Source organism: Epinephelus lanceolatus, chromosome 11 (assembly GCF_041903045.1).
Source record: "Epinephelus lanceolatus isolate andai-2023 chromosome 11, ASM4190304v1, whole genome shotgun sequence".
Taxonomy (NCBI): domain Eukaryota; kingdom Metazoa; phylum Chordata; class Actinopteri; order Perciformes; family Serranidae; genus Epinephelus; species Epinephelus lanceolatus.
In genome coordinates this window covers 15,152,056-15,172,776 of record NC_135744.1, presented here as the reverse complement: position 1 = coordinate 15,172,776, position 20,721 = coordinate 15,152,056, and the positions used below count along the sequence as shown (strand labels likewise).

The window sequence follows — 20,721 nt, the reverse complement described above, 5'->3', positions numbered from 1 at the left end:
ATCTATTTTTATCCTATAGAGATCCTTTAAAAATGTTAACATATATATGTAAAACAAAAAAATCAGCCAAAAACTCTTAACTATTAGTAACAGCCATAAAAGGTTGGGTGAACACACCTAAAATGTTGACACCAATCCCTTACAGCCTACAGAAAGTATGATAGGTCAAATTTCAATCAGAAAACCAGTCTGCAAACTATGATGTAGTTTAAAATCTGTCTGCTCATGATTGTTTTCCCATTTAAATTCTGTTATGGTGCTGCTGCACTCCCAAAGCTCTGTCCTCACAAAGTTAATAACAGTTTTTTAAGATCTGATAAGAAACCAGAATTTTCCTTTACATGACTACACAGACTTTTTATGACACTGGGTCAATGGAGCTTTTGGATGATGAGAACAAGGATACCAAAAGCATCCTTGTGTCGAGGTAGCATAAGCTACATGCTAACATACTCAGCATGCAGACATGGACATTCTCTCAGGTGTATAAAATACCTTTTCCTCAGTACTACAGTTTTTTTCCTTTGCAGAGCGTTGCAGAAGTTGCTGCATCCGAGGCAATGAAGGCTAAATAAAGTGACAGATTGTGATGGAGCATTAGAGTATTCGTGGGTTTGACTCTGGAGCATGTGTCTCCTAAGCTCTAGGCCGTGTGCACGTCACAGGACAGCAGAACTGAGCAGCGTTGTGGAGGAATTAAGCCCTGTGGGTGAAGGGGAGGGGCGGCGGAGATTAGCAGCCTGAAACTGGGCCTGCCCGGGTCTGGCCGCTGACTCAGTGGGATTAATACGCTAGCATTAGCTTAGCGTCACACTTCCCTAAACAGTACGGGGAAGCTATTGCTATGCTAACACTAAACTGCTGCCAGGTGGCTGATGTAGGGGACAGGAACAGAACAGAATAGGCTGTCCTTAAAAACAATATGGAGGACAAAAATATGAATACTTGTTAAACTAAAGGGAAAGTTGCCTTTTTTACCCAGACTGTACATGACATAAAAACTGTGGCCTGACCTGCCTGTGATCTGAAGTGCATCAGGATGAAAACAGTATTGTAGCAACCTCTCTAGTACAGATATAGCACGGCGGTACAACTGTTTCTTCTTCAAGGATATTTAGGGCAGCTTAAACCCTGGACCATCCTGGTGTAAGTACACTGGTAACCCCTGTTTTCACCCTCGAGCAGCCATTGTATCACAGAGACTAGAAACACTGCTGCAAATGTACAAGAAAACTGGTGCATCATGTCTCGGATGGACATCGGATTCAGATTCACACCTGAGAGTGCCGTCGCATTTACAGTTATACACCTATGGAGAGTGCTACGACGATGGACTGACAGTGGATGATTCCTGATACAATCACTGACCTTTCCTCTACATTCATCATCAGGCCATACTTCACTTTGTCCCTGAGATGGCATCTCAAAAATACACTAAATTTCCTCAAATGGTCAGAATTATCTTTTGTACACAAGAAGTATATAAATGTCGAGACTACCCAGTTCATGCTCCCCTGAGGATGAACCCTTCCTATTTTGGCACTCAACAATCTTTCCTATAGATCACTGAAGGCGTTTTCAGGCCAAACAGCTCCTGAGACTCCCTGACTCCATGTTACGTCATGTCCAGGGGCTGCGCGAAATGTTTCTGAAGGCTGCCATTGACCACATTTTGAAAACAATGTTATAAAGTAATAAAAAGCACATTTTGCTGGCCACTGTAAGGACAAATTTTACATTTCTAGCTCTTCTGTAATTATCAGCAAAACTGTCGGTATACCAGTGATGCACACAGGTGGGTGTGTGAGACCTTGTGAATTTCACCATCTCTAAAGTGGTTCTCTAAAGACGAAATTGCCAGGTAGGTAGTTTTTTTTAAGTAGTTTTTATTAGGGCTGTAGTCAACCAAAGAAAATCTTGGTCGACTAAAGTCGCACATAATCTTCCAACTAATCGATTTGAGTCGAGTTGTGGGGGGGGGGGGAATCTGCACTTTATTTTTACTTCTGCGGTGGTGTGTCTGTGTCACTCTGCAGTTACACCTCCAAAACACTAGTCGGCAGTGGAGGACTGTGATAAGTGCTGTAAAGTTGAGTTCAAATCAAACTTTATTTATATAGTTGATTCAAAACACACATTAAACATGGCTTAATAGAGACAATTTCAAACACAAGTATGCAAATTGGCTTCACTATAAATCACAGAACTGACAGACAAACACTTGTCTTTATCTGGACACATTTTCCCCACCAATACAACATGCTAGTGTTATTAGCACAAGCCTATGGCATTTTACATTGTATAAATTAGCCTAGCGTGTAGCGATCTTTTCCTCTTCTCATATGAAACCAGGGACAACAGCAACATTCAACAAAGGTAATGGCACTCAATGTGGCTCCCTTACAACTCACAAGGTTCACCGACAAAAGAACTGTCTTAAACTAAACACGTTTTCCAAGCAAAAACAACATGCTAACATTATTAGCACAAGCCTATGGCATTTTACATGGTATATATTAGCCTAGCGACAAGCGGAGATTTCCTCTGCTCATATGAAGCCAGGATAAATCCCTAAGTATAAATCCCTGAAGGATCGATCACACACAAGACTTATAATGCTATTTTAGTGGAGGCCTTACTGTCTTCACAATTTATTGTTTCTTATCTGTGAAACTAAAGTAAATACAAGCTTTGTTTCCACTGAGGGAAATGGTTTCAATTGGTGGTCCATTTAGTGCACTGTTGCGTGTCCAGACTTCCAATCTTAGCCCAGAAGCTAAAGTTAGCTATCCTGCCACTTGTTTGTGCATTTAATCCTTTCAGGCAAGCTCAGGGGTTTTAATGTTGCCGTAGCCCACAAGCACACCGCTCCGCAACACTTTTTACCTCTGGAGGCACAGCCTAGAGTTTTTCGACTAACGGAAGTGTAGGGGCCTCGGCGATCGCTCACGCCCTTCACTTCCGGCGGTGCCCCCAGGGAATCGCCGTGTTGTTTACAAATACTTCGGGTAGAAAACCAGCAAAGTTTAGCTATATATCACATTTTTCACGTCACTATATCACCGTTTAGACTAATGTGATGTTTGTTAAGTCTATAAACACAATGACTGAACAAACATTACTATTTCTGTGTGCACGTTTTGTAATAATAACATGGTTATTGTAGATTAGCTGGGCTAACCGTTAGCTGTTAACGTTAGCCGTTAGCGGTGTCTGTAATAACCATAGACTGTATAAAAATAAGGTAATAACTCAATAAATGGTCCGTGAATAAAATATTTTTTCCAGCGGATATCTTAGTTACAACATGATTGAGCTATTGAGCTATCATGATGTCTAGAAAGCAGCAGTGGCTGCAGCTGACAGGGACAGTTAGCAAAGCTAACACCAGGACGTCATCTGTTAAAAGCCTCCCGTTGTCGGATACGACATGAAACTACTCCATTTAGCTCAATCATGTTGTAACTAAGACATCCGCTGGAAAAAATATTTTTTTTCACGTTGACGAAACAGCGTTTTGGGTGGAGCGGTCGCCATGGACGCGGAGCTTGCCGTTTCTGTAGGTACACATTTCCTGGACACCGGCACGTCTCGGCCACGCCCCCTCCATTGTGATTGGCTAAAGCACAGCATCGTTCAAACTCAAAGCCCCAAAAATGGGGACGGTACGAACAGTTCCATTAGTACCATCCACAACCTTTCAAAGTGGAAAATGCATACCTGATGGGTGCAGGTAAGAAACTGAGTGGGGAATGGGCCAAAACTAGTTACCACATATTACATGAAGGGGATCAGTGATATTGAAGTCTAACCTGTCGTTAATGACGTTGCCCCGGCATGATGACACGACAATGATTCCTGCCGTGGTTGCCATGACAGCATGGATGGAGGACACCAGTCTGGGAGAAAGACACATAAAAAGATTATAAAAAGTGTCATATAAAGTGAGCAAACACATTTATAAACATTCATTAATCACACTCTGGGCGGTGACAGTATCTTATATAACATTAGGGTATTTATGTCTTGTGTTTTTAGACATGCCAGCCAAGGTCAGTCCAATGTTAGCAGGCTAACACACTAAACTAAGATAGTAAACATGGTAAACATGGTGCCTGCTAAGTACAGCCTCACAAAACAAATGTCCAATAAAATTATTTTGGCCTCTCCATGTGACTGACGTCTCTATGAGGGGAGTAAAACCTGATGAATGTAGGTCAAGTTTGGAAAGAAGTGTCTCTTCAGGTGAACTCAGTCAGACCTACAAGTTCAGTGTACCATCATGGGATTAGCAGTGCTTGGCTTCGACTCTCCTCATCTATAAACAGACCTGTGACATAGGAGAACTTGGTACAGAACTCTATTTGAAGTGTCACTGTGTGAGGTGGCGTAAGGCATACACAACATTGATAGGCGTCGCACCTATCTTAAAAGGTACACACACATGAACTTATGACATCTGTTAAACAGTAACTGGTACATTAAAAAGTGTTACTCACTGTGATGTTTTATGGCTGTAATGAAAGAAAATCTAAATTAATGTTCAGTTTACAGTCAAAGAGATGCTGATGTTTTTTTTCCAACAGAGTTAATTTGTGGCCATTTTAAACAGGACGCTGGATTATATCACCAATTTGTTCAAACTATGAATGTCCGCTTTTGCTCAGACGAGCTCTCTCCCTGGCCGCAATCCAACTTGGCAGCACTGACAGTAAGCTGCTTTGAAATCAGAAAACATGTAATTTATTCCCCAACACTCACTGCAGCCATAATAGACAGTCGCCCCTCTAACACAGCACTGTGTTTAAATGTCTCAGCTTTTCACAGCACCTTGTGGGGCTGGTTCACATCACCACCTACTCATCACCACCTACAGCAGCCAATGGAGACAAACATGGGTTACCTTGTGAATTTGCATCAAGTCCGACAATTACTCAGCCCTCGCTTGTTATCGATGAGAGGCCTGTTTAGGCTTGAGAGAAAACTAATTTTGAATTTAAACATATTCTTGTAGTTTATCGGCCTTGTTTAGGTTTAATACTGTGCTACAATTCCCTTTGCCATCAGAAATGAATCATATTTGCATATAAGACTGTACTTCTGGAGCTACACTTGTACAAATATAAAAAGGATTATGAAAGGAATTGTGGGCTTCGAAGGTCGAGATTGAGTCAGATGTTAGAAATATAATCAGCAGGGTGTCTAAAGGTATCAGACAGTTAGATTTAATGCTTTTCAAGACCCGTTCAAGACATGTATTTAACCAATTTTAGGACAGATTTTTGCACCAATCATGTTTTACTTATTTAAGCATCGCAGGTAAACATTGCAGTATGTATGTGGTCCTGTGCAGAGGTAGGTGTTATGTAGGAATATGGTTATTAGAGTGAGTCAATTGACATTTTGCCAGCAGGTTAATGCAGGTATCACATAAAATGATAGTATAATAGTTTTATTTTTTAAAGATTTGTAACATCAGAACACATCATGATAAATGTTTTAATTTACCTTCGCTTTATACTTATTTTTACCGAACAGAGCTTGAACGCATCATGATGTAACTCAATGCAACCTCTGTGGGCTGGTAGTTCAATAACGTTAATGGCTGCTAACAGCTAGGGATGCTGCTATCCAACTTTTTCACTTTCGATCCGATACCGATACCACAGCCCTAGTACCGATCCGATACCGATACCAATCCGATACCAGCACATATTTCTATCTCTCTGTTCTGACCAATAGGTTCACTTTTTTTAGTACTTATTTTGTAATGTGGAATAATAGAAAAGGCTTGATCAAGTGCTATTACTCAAAATGAAATTATGACAAAACTTGTGCCATTTATTAGATATTTAAATTTTTACACGTTTATACGTTTAATACACCTTTTGCATTCGGCCGTTCCGTCTTTTTCGCTTTTCAGAAGGAAGTACTGCCACGCCACTGATATTTTTTTCAACTATCTATTTTCACCCGGTTGTTGTTATCACATGACCTCCCCCTCCCGCTCTCCTCTCTTCTTCGTGTGTTACAATGAAGTGCTGGATGGAAAAGCTGTAGCAGATTTGTGGAATGGAGTGCTAGTATCGCAGTGCTAGCATCGCACCTTTCCCCTGCAGTGCGATCCGATCCACGTTTTTTGGCTGGATCGCAGCATATTTTTGATCCAGATCGCAGCATCCCTACTAACAGCTAACGTTAAGTAGCTCTCCTCCTGCCAGTGTCAACATGGATTTGTTGTTCCCAATGTAGCATTATCAGGGAAACAACAGGGTGGGTCCTCTGATGCAACAGCAGTGAGTTTACTGTGTCCTTTCAGCACGAAGGCTTCCCAAGGAAGACCTCTGTCACCTTATTTGCCAATAGGCCGATGGCAGTCAACAAGGCGAATATCGGCCGATATGTTCAGCTGATGAATCAGTGCATCCCTATAGGTGATGCTGTTTCTGTCCTCACGGTGTGCCGGTGTTGGACGGTGGGTCGCTGCTGCTGCTCGCTGTATGTGGGTATGCGCATTGCAAGTAGTTGCAAGTTTCAACTCATCACGTCACAAATCTTTGGTCTGAACTGAGTCAATGGAGCGCCTTACTAAAATAAGAGGCCTCATGTATTTCACGGCATTTTGTGTTTCTTTTTTCCTAAAAATTAACCGTTTAGCTACGGGTTAATGGGTTTTGGGCCACTGAAAGCAAAATTCATCTAAACTAGCATCCCTAATCTGAAGTTATAATAAGCAGCAATACACATCTTTTTTCCTGTAATTCACAATATACTTACAGCAAAGCCCCATGGAGCAACATATTGTCACAAAGCCCAAGACCCTCCCCAATACCACCGGACCCTTAACACATGTGGTTAGAGTCAATATCATTTGGGCCCTGCCTGACTCAGGTCCTGGCTCAGGTCTCAGGTTAGCAGGAACCAAGACGACCTGAGAATTCTCTTTGCGTAAGAAAAGCTTCAGACTTTTAGTCCTGCTGTAAATAATGACTAGTTTTACAAGGCCAATAAAGGCTGCCTTCTTTCTCTTTTTTTAACGTGTAAATCGTGTGTTGCAAGTGGCGAGATTGAGAAACAAAGAGTGTATTTGTGGGGCTTTCTGCTTGAACCTGCTGTCACCTCACACCAATCTCCATGGGAATGCGGCCATGACACCGGCATCGGCAAGGCAACGAAGGCCACGTGACCGGCAACTACAAAACCACAGGCCTGAGATGGAAAAGACTGACTGGCCTCTCTAGCCCCAGAAAACACACACACGGATACACACACACACATTTTACCCCCACGCCTCACTGCTTTCTAGGGCTGTATGGCCGCATACTCTATCACAAGACCCAGATTTTACACAGCCCATTCATTGTGTGTCCGCCAATAACCCCCGCTCTTTCTGCTGATGAAAGGTTGAGGTTGATGGGGTGAGTAGCGTGTGGAGGGGAGAAAGGGAAGAATGCCTCGCTGCCTTGTTCGGCAATGTTGTCTTTTCTTTCCTGCTGTGTCAGGCCGGTGAACAACCTCAGCTTCCCTCTCACACTACAACCGAGTCTTCTTACTGACTGTACGTTATACATGGACGACTTGCTCTTTCGTGTTCTGTCACACGCACAGTGTCTGACAGTCAGGAGTGGTGTTTTTTTTCCTCCAGTAAATGGGCTACGTAATCTGTAGTTGCATTGGTGCTGCAGCAGGGCGAGAGAAAAAGTGACAGCAGAGGCAAAAACAGCAAACAGGGAAAAGTGCATTTCATGGCAAGAAGGAACTCTCTCTATCATGGCCACTCAGTCGTATGAATGGATGCAGCTACATCACTAAATGCATTGTTCCTGAACCATTTTGTTAGTAGTAGAAACACTTTATCAATTACACAATCAACAGAAAATCACCTTGATACTTTTTCTAATCTATTGATGGTTTAAAAACCAGCTGGTTATGACTACATTTGTTAACTTTAAAATGACAAAACAAGCAATCTGGGTTCTGAGAAATTCTAGTCATCATTTTCGAGACTGAATGATTAATCAAAATCAATAGATTAACCAATCATTGATTTGCAGTGCTAAAGGAGGGTGAGCTCTGGCCTCTAGTCAGTGGTCATCATAGGTCAAACAACCACCAATATAAGGAAAAAAAGCAAATTATTTTTAGAAAACATCAATTGTTTTAACTCTATTAACAGACACGTCCCTCTTGTAACTTAGAGCACCCTCAAATAATGTACTTCAATTTCCTTATGGTAAATATTAGCTCTGACAAACGTACTGTTCAAAGTTCATATTTTCAGATGCGATGATTATCATGTTTTGTCATGTGCAGCTTCTGAAATGAACTTTTTGACTCAGCAGCTGAGGGCAGTGGCAGTAACAAAATCCACAGGCCAAACATAATTTGAGATTTAATTGAGATAATAAGGTATTATGTTGAATACAAACTTAAACTTGAACAACTCATCACTAAAGCTTCAATATGTGTGTAAATAAAGGAGGATTTATACATGTGCATCAGCTCTATACAGAACCTGCGCCATAGCCTACACTGTTGTGAGCATTTATACTTGTGCGGTGGTGTATCTCTGTCACTCTGCAGTTACACCTCCAAAACACTAGTTGGCTGTGGGGTTGATTCAAAACACACATTAGACACACATTAAACACACATTAAACATGGCTTAATAGCGAATATTTGAAACACAAGTAGACAAATCAGCTTTACTATAACTCACAGCATTCACAGACAAACACTTGTCTTTATCTGGACACATTTTCCCCACAAATACAACATGCTAATGTTATTAGCACAAGCCTATGGCATTTTACATTATATAAATTAGCCTAGCTGCTAGCAGACTTTTCCTCTACTCATATTAAACCAGGGACAACCAATATTTAACAAAGGTGACATTACAAAATTTGGCTCCATTACAACTCACAAGGTTCACTGACAAAACAACTGTCTTATACTAAACACGTTTTCCCCACAAATACAACATGCTAACGTTATTAGCACAAGCCTAAGGCATTTTACATTGTATACATTAGCCTAGCAGCTAGCAGTGATTTACTGTGCTCATATGAAGCCAGGAAAAATCACACACAAGACTTAAAATGTTATTTTGTGGAGGCTTTATTGTCTTCACAGTTTATTGTTTATTTGTGAAATTAAAGCTTTGTTTCCACTGAGGGAAATGGTTTCAGCTTACAAAATGTGTAGTTACGTGTAGCTACATTGTTGTTGTTGCCTACTTTGTTGTGCTGTCACATACAGTACAGGCCAAAAGTTTGGACACACCTTCTCATTCAATGCGTTTTCTTTACTTTCATAACTATTTACATTGTAGATTCTCACTGAAGGCATCAAAACTATGAATGAACACATGTGGAGTTATGTACTTAACAAAAAAAGGTGAAATAACTGAAAACATGTTTTATATTCTAGTTTCTTCAAAATAGCCACCCTTTGCTCTGATTACTGCTTTGCACACTCTTGGCATTCTCTCCATGAGCTTCAAGAGGTAGTCACCTGAAATGGTTTTCCAACAGTCTTGAAGGAGTTCCCAGAGGTGTTTAGCACTTGTTGGCCCCTTTGCCTTCACTCTGCGGTCCAGCTCACCCCAAACCATCTCGACTGGGTTCAGGTCCGGTGACTGTGGAGGCCAGGTCATCTGCCGCAGCATTCCATCACTCTCCTTCTTGGTCAAATAGCCCTTACACAGCCTGGAGGTGTGTTTGGGGTCATTGTCCTGTTGAAAAATAAATGTCCAACTAAACGCAAACCGGATGGGATGGCATGTCGCTGCAGGATGCTGTGGTAGCCATGCTGGTTCAGTGTGCCTTCAATTTTGAATAAATCCCCAACAGTGTCACCAGCAAAACACCCCCACACCATCACACCTCCTCCTCCATGCTTCACAGTGGGAACCAGGCATGTGGAATCCATCCGTTCACCTTTTCTGCGTCTCACAAAGACACGGCGGTTGGAACCAAAGATCTCAAATTTGGACTCATCAGACCAAAGCACAGATTTCCACTGGTCTAATGTCCATTCCTTGTGTTTCTTGGCCCAAACAAATCTCTTCTGCTTGTTGCCTCTCCTTAGCAGTGGTTTCCTAGCAGCTATTTGACCATGAGGGCCTGATTCACGCAGTCTCCTCTTAACAGTTGTTCTAGAGGGTCTGCTGCTAGAACTCTGTGTGGCATTCATGTGGTCTCTGATCTGAGCTGCTGTTAACTTGCGATTTCTGAGGCTGGTGACTCGGATGAACTTATCCTCAGAAGCAGAGGTGATTCTTGGTCTTCCTTTCCTGGGTCGGTCATCATGTGTGCCAGTTTCGTTGTAGCGCTTGATGGTTTTTGCGACTCCACTTGGGGACACATTTAAAGTTTTTGCAATTTTCCGGACTGACTGACCTTCATTTCTTAAAGTAATGATGGCCACTCGTTTTTCTTTAGTTAGCTGATTGGTTCTTGCCATAATATGAATTTTAACAGTTGTCCAATAGGGCTGTCGGCTGTGTATTAACCTGACTTCTGCACAACACAACTGATGGTCCCAACCCCACTGATAAAGCAAGAAATTCCACTAATTAACCCTGATAAGGCACACCTGTGAAGTGGAAACCATTTCAGGTGACTACCTCTTGAAGCTCATGGAGAGAATGCCAAGAGTGTGCAAAGCAGTAATCAGAGCAAAGGGTGGCTATTTTGAAAAAACTAGAATATAAAACATGTTTTCAGTTATTTCACCTTTTTTTGTTAAGTACATAACTCCACATGTGTTCATTCATAGTTTTGATGCCTTCAGTGAGAATCTACAATGTAAATAGTCATGAAAATAAAGAAAACGCATTGAATGAGAAGGTGTGTCCAAACTTTTGGCCTGTACTGTATGTACAAAGTTGACACTGTTAAAAGTCTAGTAATGAATGACATGGATCAAAGATTCATGACTGTGTTTTAGTTATTAAAAATACATTTTTTCTTATAATTACATCATAGGAAATCAATGTTTCACATACTATTAACAGGAGAAATCGATCTGCTCAGTGTTACGTGCAGTGGCTCTGTCAGAAATAGACAAGGCGTGTATTTTTATTAGTTTCTGGGACTCTTCTGAATCATGTTGCAGCACATCTGTTGAAATGACAAGAATTGTCTGCAGTGGCTAAAATCAGCTCCGTCAGCTGCTTGGTGGAAATCTGCAGATCAAATGTATGTTCATTGTACTGGACTCCACCATAGTGTCAGGTGTACCTAATACTTTGTCCACCACCTTTTATTCACAAGGAAGGCAAAATATTATATCACATATATACTGAATGACAATGAAAAGTTGACGTAATCTTTACTGTGTTCTTGAGGCAAAATAGATTTATGTCAAGTTAAGGTGTTTGGCAGGTGGTCATTTCAGACCCACTTAACTGTGTACTAAAGGCACAAAGCATTGTTACCCATCTATAAGTCCTTGTACTGAGAGCACTGCTGCTGTGTGAAACTAAAAAGGCCACGTTAACTGTGGCCACGAGACTCTTAAGCCGAGAGTGTGCCAGCCGGGTGATGCTGAACATTATAATCCCTGGTGAAGTCAGGTGCTGTTCTTTAAAGTGGGCTAAAGTTGCACCTGGTCTGATTTCAGATCCTTTTAGCTGATTAGCAGTCATCCTGGCAGGTGTTCAGCTCTGATTGCTGTCGTGTCTCAGCACTCTTAGAGATCACCCGTCAATCAAGTAATGTGGTTAGTAATGTTACATCTTTCTGTCAGCTCAGGCGTGATGGTGATCATCGCTGACACTCATTACCCACTTCTCTCTTTTCCAGACACACTGGACACATATGGGGAAGTTCATCCTGCGCGGCAGACGCACAAAGTCTGAGATGTCCTGAGACATAAGACCGAAGCAACTACGTTGACGTTTGATTAATCATTTAGGCCATTTTTCAAGCACAAATGCAAACTGTTGTGTTAAAAAACTTACTCAATTATGATAATTTCCTGCTTTTCGTAATTTAATCTGTTAGTAAACTGAATATTTAGGGGATTTAAACTGAAAAACAAACAAACACTTAATTGAAAAAATAACTGGCAGATTAATTGATAATGCAAATAATTACCAGTGGCAGCTCTACAGATGATAAACCCCAGCATCATGGTTTTTCCATACATTAAAATGCGTGTATTTTTGTTCCAGGAGAGGCAAGAATAGCAAAGTTGTCTCCCTGTCCTTTTATCGCTTTAAAAATTTTGTTTTGAGCATTGGTTTTTCATTATCAATTTCAGTGAAGTGAATGAAAGAGAAAAGGCCTCTCTCAACAACAAAGTCTGTGTGTATGGATTAACTTTTTCTGTGCTGACTTGAGGATTATTCTCACCCCTTATTCAATAGGCTCTTTGTTCTAACTCTAATGGTTATGCTTCAAACACACAATGTTATTTACAAATTGAATTACTGATGAATTCATCTCAACTTAAAAAGTTACAGTGCTGACAGAGCCCACCATGACATTGCGAATCAACACAACCTTACACATCTTGAGGTCAAAGAAAACACCTCAACATCAGGACTATAAGGAGCAAGTGCGGTCTGCTTTCTGATGCCTCAAATTAAAGGGGAATTCCACAAATTTTACACATATAAAAACAGTTTAGTCGTCGTACTTGATGAATTGATGTAAAGTTGCGCCTGTGCGAATTGTGGATGTTTCAACTTGAGCAAACCTATGCCTAATCCCAGAGTATACTGATCTGCTTCGACAAATCATAAGGAGACAAGAGGAAAAAGGACAAAAGACTGAAGGGAAATAACAGAAAGAAGTCCAAAGTCTGTCGCTAGCTAGTTTACAGCTAATGCGTAGTTGGCTGTTTGGGGCTAATAAATAAACGATCCAGCTGTCAAATTTGTGTACCTTTGAGACTGAGATGTGGAGTTATAGAGACATACAGGCACTTAACATGCAAAGAGGGTTTAATGAAGGATGCTATCATGTTGCATTGTGGGAATTGTAGGCTGCATGTGTACGATCTTGACCCATTCTAGGGATTAAAAGTAAATAGCTCTACCAGGGAAAAATGATATTGGATTTTTTTCCGATAACCGATATCCATATATCAACTTTTTTCCTCATCTAATTTCAGTGATCATCAAGTCTCCTCTGTAGTGGAATTAACATATTATACATGCATACTCATCGTGACGGCTCACCAGCAGGTGGAAACATGAAATACAATACTTTTCAATGTATGTAATATTAATACATTGTGCAAAATAATTAAAAGCATGTTGGTCGATTGCAATAGTTCATTTTAAAGCCAATATCGGCCGATACCGATGATGTGCCGATATTACCGTACATCCGTAATCTCTGCTGATCTGATTTTGACCATTCATTTTTTATTTTGTCTCTCATTATCATCATCCATTCTAGAGAGCTGGGAAGACTCATGTCCTATTAAGAGAAAAAGAAAAAAGCCTAAAAAAAAAATTAGCAAAACATTATTTCTATTTTTGGGGTAAAATATTATTTTTAAAGGATGAATTTAAACTAAATGGATATATTCTACAAAATATTTAAATCTGCTTTCATTTTTTTAACTTCCAGGAAATAGTCCAAACAAAAATTCATGACTTCAAACGACCTTCAAAATCTAAAACTAACTGTACATCCCAATAACACTAGTGTAAGAATATACTGCTTGAATAATCTTTGTTGTTTTTAATGAACATTTTTGCCATTTAAAGATGTGTCCTGGGCTTTTTGTCCATCAGATTTCAACAAAAACATCATTTAATCAGGTATTGAAAGGGGTTGGCTATGTCTCAAGGACTCCTGTCTCACTTCCCGGTTTTCCAAAATGGTGGGAATGCTGCTCAAGTTCTGGTAAGCTTTCTATTTTATGATAAATTCATTCATCAACATTGCCATCGGGGTTGTCTCAACCATGACAGGTCAACTACGTAGCCCTTCTAAATCCAAACTAAATAAGAATTATGGAGTATTTTGATTAGCATTAAGAGAACTCTTGGCAACTTTGAAAAAATAAAATAGCCACTCACTACGACTGCTGTAAAATTAATAAATATGTAATTCTTTGTCAGCTCCTTAAGGCTTCAACTCCGTCAGATCTTACCTCCAACATCCTTCATGTATGCTATTTAGGGTTGCAAAGGTATGAGATAACTGTCTCAGGAAGTACTGCGGTTTTACAGTATCACGGTATTACAGAATTTATATTCATTATGATCCTTAAAGGAATGAAAATGGAAGGTTATGTTTTTTCTTGTTCATACAGTTTTCTATCTTAAGTTGAGCGGAGGTCTGTTGTATAAGCTTATAGCTTCTTGACCTCTCCTGTCACATCCTTATTTTTTCTATTATTTATCTGGATTCTATGTAGTTTTTACTATGTGTGCAAATAATAAAATAAAAAAAAGTAAATAAGAAGGGTTATTTTTGGTTGAACAAACGTTGCAACCTTAACACTATTCAAAATAAAATTCAATCAGACATCTAAAATGAAATTTACAAAGGATGGTAAAGGAAAGATGAAATATATAGGCTATACATTAGGCTTGCAGCAATATACCGGTTTCAAAGTATACCATGATATAGCCTATAAGAAAAAGGTTATCATACTGTGTATATTTGCTTATCTATGATACTGAAAAAACAAAGGCAACTGGATGTTAAATTCCTCCTTTTATTTTAGTTACTTTTTAAGGGAAGACTTTTTACACATACTTCCATCGACAAAATGGTTTCAAATATAAATTATAGTTGCAAAACATTTGTTCAACCAACAATAAGTTTTCTGTTTTCATTCTTTTGAGGGTCATTGGGACTGAAAATAATATAAATATTGTAATTAGGGATAGACCGATATGGATTTTTTAGGGCCGATGCCGATACCGATTTTCTTCCATCACCTTTAGCCGATGACCGATTATGGACTGCCGATTTTCTTGAGCTGATATTTGGGGCCGATACTGCTTTTGCTCCCTCAATTTACATAAAAAAAATGACACAATGATAACAAATATTACAGGTCTCAAGTTTAAAATAAGAAACATTTATTGAACAGTAAGAAATACTAAAACAAGATGGAAAGTTGAGGTAGAACAGGTAGAATATTATTATTATTATTATTATTATTATACATTCAAATAAAAAAAAGAGTTCAGTGCTCTTAAATCTTCCAGTAATGTCTTTATAAAATAAACAAATATTTAAGCTGAAGCATAAATATAACAACAACTACTGTACACAGTAGGATTCAACAGCTTTGTTCAACTTAACCACATACTTTCAAATGAAAAAAAGTGCCAGGGAAAAATAAATCTGCGAACCCACGCGCATATCGGCCGATGCCAATACAAGTAAAAAAACTCAAATATCGGCCCGATATATCGGCCGGCCGATGTATCGGTCTATCCTTAATTGTAATAGTGTGAAACCCCAATATCTTCTGAGATGGTTATCATATCATGAAAATCTCATACAGTTGCAACCCTATTATGTTTATGCTTTTTGTGAGGAAAGAAACACACAGTAACTTACTGGTTACAGGAATTTTCAAAAACTAAACTAAAACGGTGAGGGTGAAACCTGGTGAATTTCCTGACACTGCCCCACTACAATCAAAGACACCAGCATGATCCAAGCCTGCGACCTGTGTGGCAGAGTAGATGCTTAAGAGGCTGGTTAAGTCGTGAACAAGCACATCCCCTGAGGCATGGATGCTTGTAGGAACATTTTCCATCAGATGAGCATTAGTAAATTAGTAGAAACGTTTTTTCAGGAGTGTAGGGTTCAGTGTTTTCCAGTGCATAGCTAACTCAGCAGTCGACCCTGACCAGAGCTCAGAGGAGGATTAGCAGGAGTGACAGCGTACAAATGAGCATTGAACTGAGTTGTGCACATGTGAGCAAGTCACACTGACCCACACACACAAGATATATTCATTATTATTACTCTGCAGTACTCAAGAAATGAGTTACTGATGAGGCTACTTGATCAATAACATGGGAACTGACTATAACATATCCTGGTGATTTGAATGTGACTGCTTTGCCTGGTGGTGATGTGTATTTTTCTATTTATCTATTTATTTTGTTTTCTTTTTTTGGACTGTGATAGTAAGGTTGTGTTTTTTTAATTTTTTATTTAGTTATAATTATATATTTATATAAAAAAAGAAAGTATAATAACACATGGATCAAGCTTGGGATTGTTCACACAAAAACATCTGTCCCTTCTGGGGATGTGACATCATCTCGTTCACGATTATTTTTAATATCATATGAAAAATTCATATCGTGATACAATATATCAACTTGTTGACATACTGATGTCATACTGTTACCCACGGCAACAACAAGCATGGCTGAAAGCGAAATTATTACAAATTATTAAAAAGAAGAAAAAAAAAATATCCAAAAAGAGGAGCAGCTTCAGTAGTGTGGAATAAACTGTGGCGTCGTTAGGCCTGGGCATCCTTAATCGGACTGGACTACATGTCTACATGTGATTTACTGCTCAGAGGGAACTCATTCAGCGGCTCCTCTGGCAGCAGCACAGCATCTCTCCCTCCCCTCTCTCGCCGTGCGCACATGGGAGTCGGTGTGGCGTCAAGTGATTTTGTCATAAACCTTTGGTAATGTAAACCTATGTGACGCTTGCAGCTTGACAAAAAACTACATATATATGAATGTGTGATAGTTGTGGTATCATAACAGCCTGTCACAGGTTACAGCGTGATGGTTAGAGGAGAAATGTAATGTAATGTAATGTAATGAAATATTATATACAGAATCTGAATCTCACTCTGAGTTACTGTTGTTGTTCACAAACTACAGAAATTAGAGATCATTTTTGTTTAGTTTTTAGTAAATATTTGAAGGCAAACTGTAAAACTATATCACTTATTTTGTTACAATTCTATGTAATATCTTTTATTCTATTTTTTACTATTTGTCTTATCGTCATGATAATCGTTGTTGCAAAAATACCCAGAAATATTGTATTTTAGGGCCATATCGCCCAGCTCTAGGCACTAACCTGCTGGAGTTTGGTATTGTGAAAACGGTCGGTAAAATAAGTTATCATCCATTTTGAAAGCACAGTCCCTTCATGACTGGACTAGTCCTCAATCTTTTGATGCACCAGGATACATCTAGTGATTGGTAATTTGTCCATTAGTTTCATTTTTTAAATCTATTTATATAGCGTGTCCTTTACAAGTAATGATCACACTGCTCTGGCTAGATGAAGACAGTATGGATATTCATTCATAAGTCTTACGTAATATAAGCAAACTGCCGAATAGTAGGGCTGAACGATATATCGTTATCCTATCTATATCGAGATATGAACATGCAAGATATTAATATCCCAAAAGACAACGATATTGACAATATAATTTCCCCAACTCGACCTGCATGTACAGCTCAGCCAATCACAAACATCCTTTTGACGCTTGCCATAAATGTACAGCTAAGGCCAGCCAATCACAAACCTCATTTCCTGCTTGCCTTGGATCGACAGCGAAGCCAACCAATCACAAACATCCCCTTGAGCGAGGGAGATGTGCTGCTGCTAGCAACTTGCTAGTACACACTACACAGTGGGAAATTTAAGATGGACGTGGAAGATGAGGTCGGTGCAGGTTTGGTGGCGAAAAATAAGTCAACCTCCATTATTTGGAGGTATTTCGGTTTTAGAAAGGAGGATATACAGAGCGAGGGGTTGTGACAAACATGCATCATCACCTAAAACAACACCACCGAGTACTGTATGAAGAGTGCCTTGCAATAAGAGACATGGCGGGGACATCTGTGTCAAGCCCAAGTAAGGTTGGATCGCTGATGCATTCAGTAGCATAATGCCATACGAATTGACCTCCATCAGTCACAAAGACATTACAAACGCTATAACGTAGCATATAGCTAAACGCATGATTACCGTGTATTCAGTCACTAAAGAGGGCTTCCAGAAAATGGTTCGGACTACTTTTTTGTTTTGTTTTTTTATAAAGAATGCTAAGTTTTCACTGAACCCATAGTCATATCGTATTGTATCGGTATCGAGATATCTGGCATAAATATGGAGATATGAAATTTTGTCCGTCAATAATGGGTTAAGTAGCATTATGTCAGAATTCGGATCTAGTAGATGCTGGAGTCGACGTTAAACTCAATATTGTAAGTTACTGTTGTTGTTCACAAACTAAAAAAGTGAGAGATAATATTTGTTAGCTTTTAACTGAATATTTGAAGGCAAACTGTAAAACTATATCACTTATTTTGTTGCAATTCTACTTTCTTGAATTATTGATAATTCTTATTTATTCTTAATTTGTCGTATCATCAAGAATATTGTTATCACAACTATACCCTGAAATATCGTGGTAATATTTTAGGGCCATATCGCCCACCCCTGGTCCCTTCCAATGTGGACTAGTTACAAGGCCTGGTGGGTGCAATTTAATTTTGTCCCACACTACTTACTGCATGTGAAACCACCATGAAAACATGAATGTTGGTAGAACTTTTAAATACACACACACATATATGGTCTATTTTACATGCACAACACACAGATTAAACTCTTATGAAAAGGCTCAGTTTGCATTTAAGCTTTTGGTGTCCATCAGTCTTTTATATCTGACTGTAGCATTTATATATTCCTACAGGGACCCATCGTTTTGCTGTGATAGCTGCAAATCATCCTTCTAAAGATTTTTGGGGGATTACTGTGCCCATTTAGCTCAGAAGCACCGATGCTAAATCAAACATTACACCCGTAGAATGTTAATACACAAAGTACAGAAGCTGGTGATTCAATTTAGATGACAGCAGTCGCTGTTACGTGACATAAAAGATAAGATAAGACGTTAAGAAGCAGGCTAACTGACGGGGGGAACCGCTACCAGCCAAAAGCCACCAAACAAGGTCAAATGCTAAACATTAGCTTAGTATTATGAGGTGTTTTAGCTAGGTGTGGTGTAAATAAAGAGATGAATGTAGCTGGTTTACCTCTCGCTGACCAGCACCACGTCGGCATCGCTCCAGTGTTTGAACACACACGGCAGGATCCTCCTGAAGGCGAAGAAGAGACCGGGGAAAACTACGGCGCCACAAGCTAAAACTTGCAACATCCTGCCGGTATTTTCCTCTGAAGCTGCCCGGAGACCTGACTCGCTCCCCTCCGACAGTTTGGCCCGTTTACACGCGGCGTTGAGGCATTTTACTGCGGGCCGGGGGTCGGTGGTTTTTCACCGGGAACAGTCCACCACCATCCGCTCACACACACTCTTACACACACACACTCACACACACGCGCTGTGCCGTGCTGAGACTCAGCAGCAGCACCACTGTCGAGCTACAGGCGAGGAAACACACACTGAACTTTCCCACCGTGACTGTCAAAATAAAAGTCTTGATCCGGTGCCAGAATAAAGGGGGCTACTTCCGGTGAGAGGTTTCAAAAGGCCGGAAAAAACGGATTCAGTTTGTTTGTTTGTTTGTTTGTTTGTTTTAAATTCTTAAAGGGTACATTAATATTATGTACATACAAGGGGTACCTATATACAGGGGGAAAAAATACAAGAAAATATTTCATTAAAAAAAGCAATATAATATACACATGATTAGTTTTAATTGTCTCTTATTCTTCTTTTTTATATTTTATTTTGCTGCCATATTGTTGTACTATAAAATAAATAAAATAAAATAAAACTCCGTTTTGGATTTTGTCCATCTCTTCCTGTAAATGTAGAAATTCAAATAAATAAGTAAGATTATATAATATTAACAACAACAAAAATAATAATAATAATAATAATTCTTATTATTATTATCATCATCATTATTATCAAACATAATTAGTTTTATTGTCTTTTTCCTTGAGGCTGCTTAGTTATTTATTTTTTGTTTTGTTCTTTTTTTGTTTTATTTAGTTTTTTTTTTATCTCTTATTGTGTGCCATATTGTTGTGATTCTTAATAAAACAATTATTTAAACACAGTAGTTCAAAATCCATTTTGGAGTTTGCCCATCTCTACTTGTGAATGTGGAAATTTAAATAAATAAATAAAATTATATAATAATAATAATAATACTAACATAAATATAATAACAACAATAATAATAATAATTCTATTATTATTATTATTATTATTATTATTATTATTATCATTATCAAACACATAATCAGTTGTAATTGTCTTGTGTTTGCCTATCTCTACTTGTGACCGTGAAAATTTAAATAAATAAATGAATAAAATTATATATAACATTTATTATTATTTTTATCATTATTCATTCCTTCATTCATTTGGCTTGGGAACCGGAGCGTCGCCGGTTCAAGTCCCCGCCCGGACCAAAATATGAAGCATGGATTGGTAGCTGGAGAGGTGCCAGTTCACCTCCTGGGCACTGCCGAGGTGCCCCTGAGCAAGGCACTGAACCCCCCCCAACCGCTTGGGGCGCCTGTCCAGGGCAGCACCCTCACTCTGACATCTCTCCATTTTGTGCATGTATAGGTCCTGTTTGTGCATGTGTGTGTATTTCAGGCCTGTGTGTTTATGTATGTGAAACAGAGTGAAAAGATTGAATTTCCCTCTTGGGGATTAATAAAGTATATAAAATTAAATTAAAAATTAAAATAGAATTATTTCTGTCAAAACACGTGAAAATGTCTTTATCCTATAATTGAATCGTTGCCCAGTTTTTCT

General features: G+C 39.2%; 1 protein-coding gene across 1 annotated transcript in view; it reads right to left on the bottom strand.

Annotated features, from left to right (window-relative positions):
• The window catches only part of tlcd3a (TLC domain containing 3A), a 46,629-nt gene extending 27,208 nt beyond the window's left edge, over positions 1 to 19,421 (bottom strand). Inside the window, exons 1-2 of the mRNA XM_033636907.2 lie at positions 19,022 to 19,421; positions 3,813 to 3,899 (exon numbers count right to left, since the gene is read on the bottom strand). Of these exons, the coding sequence (XP_033492798.1) occupies positions 3,813 to 3,899; positions 19,022 to 19,143 (209 nt within the window). The 5' untranslated portion in view covers positions 19,144 to 19,421. The remainder of the gene's footprint in view (positions 1 to 3,812; positions 3,900 to 19,021) is intronic.
• Between the last annotated feature and the right edge of the window lie 1,300 nt (positions 19,422 to 20,721).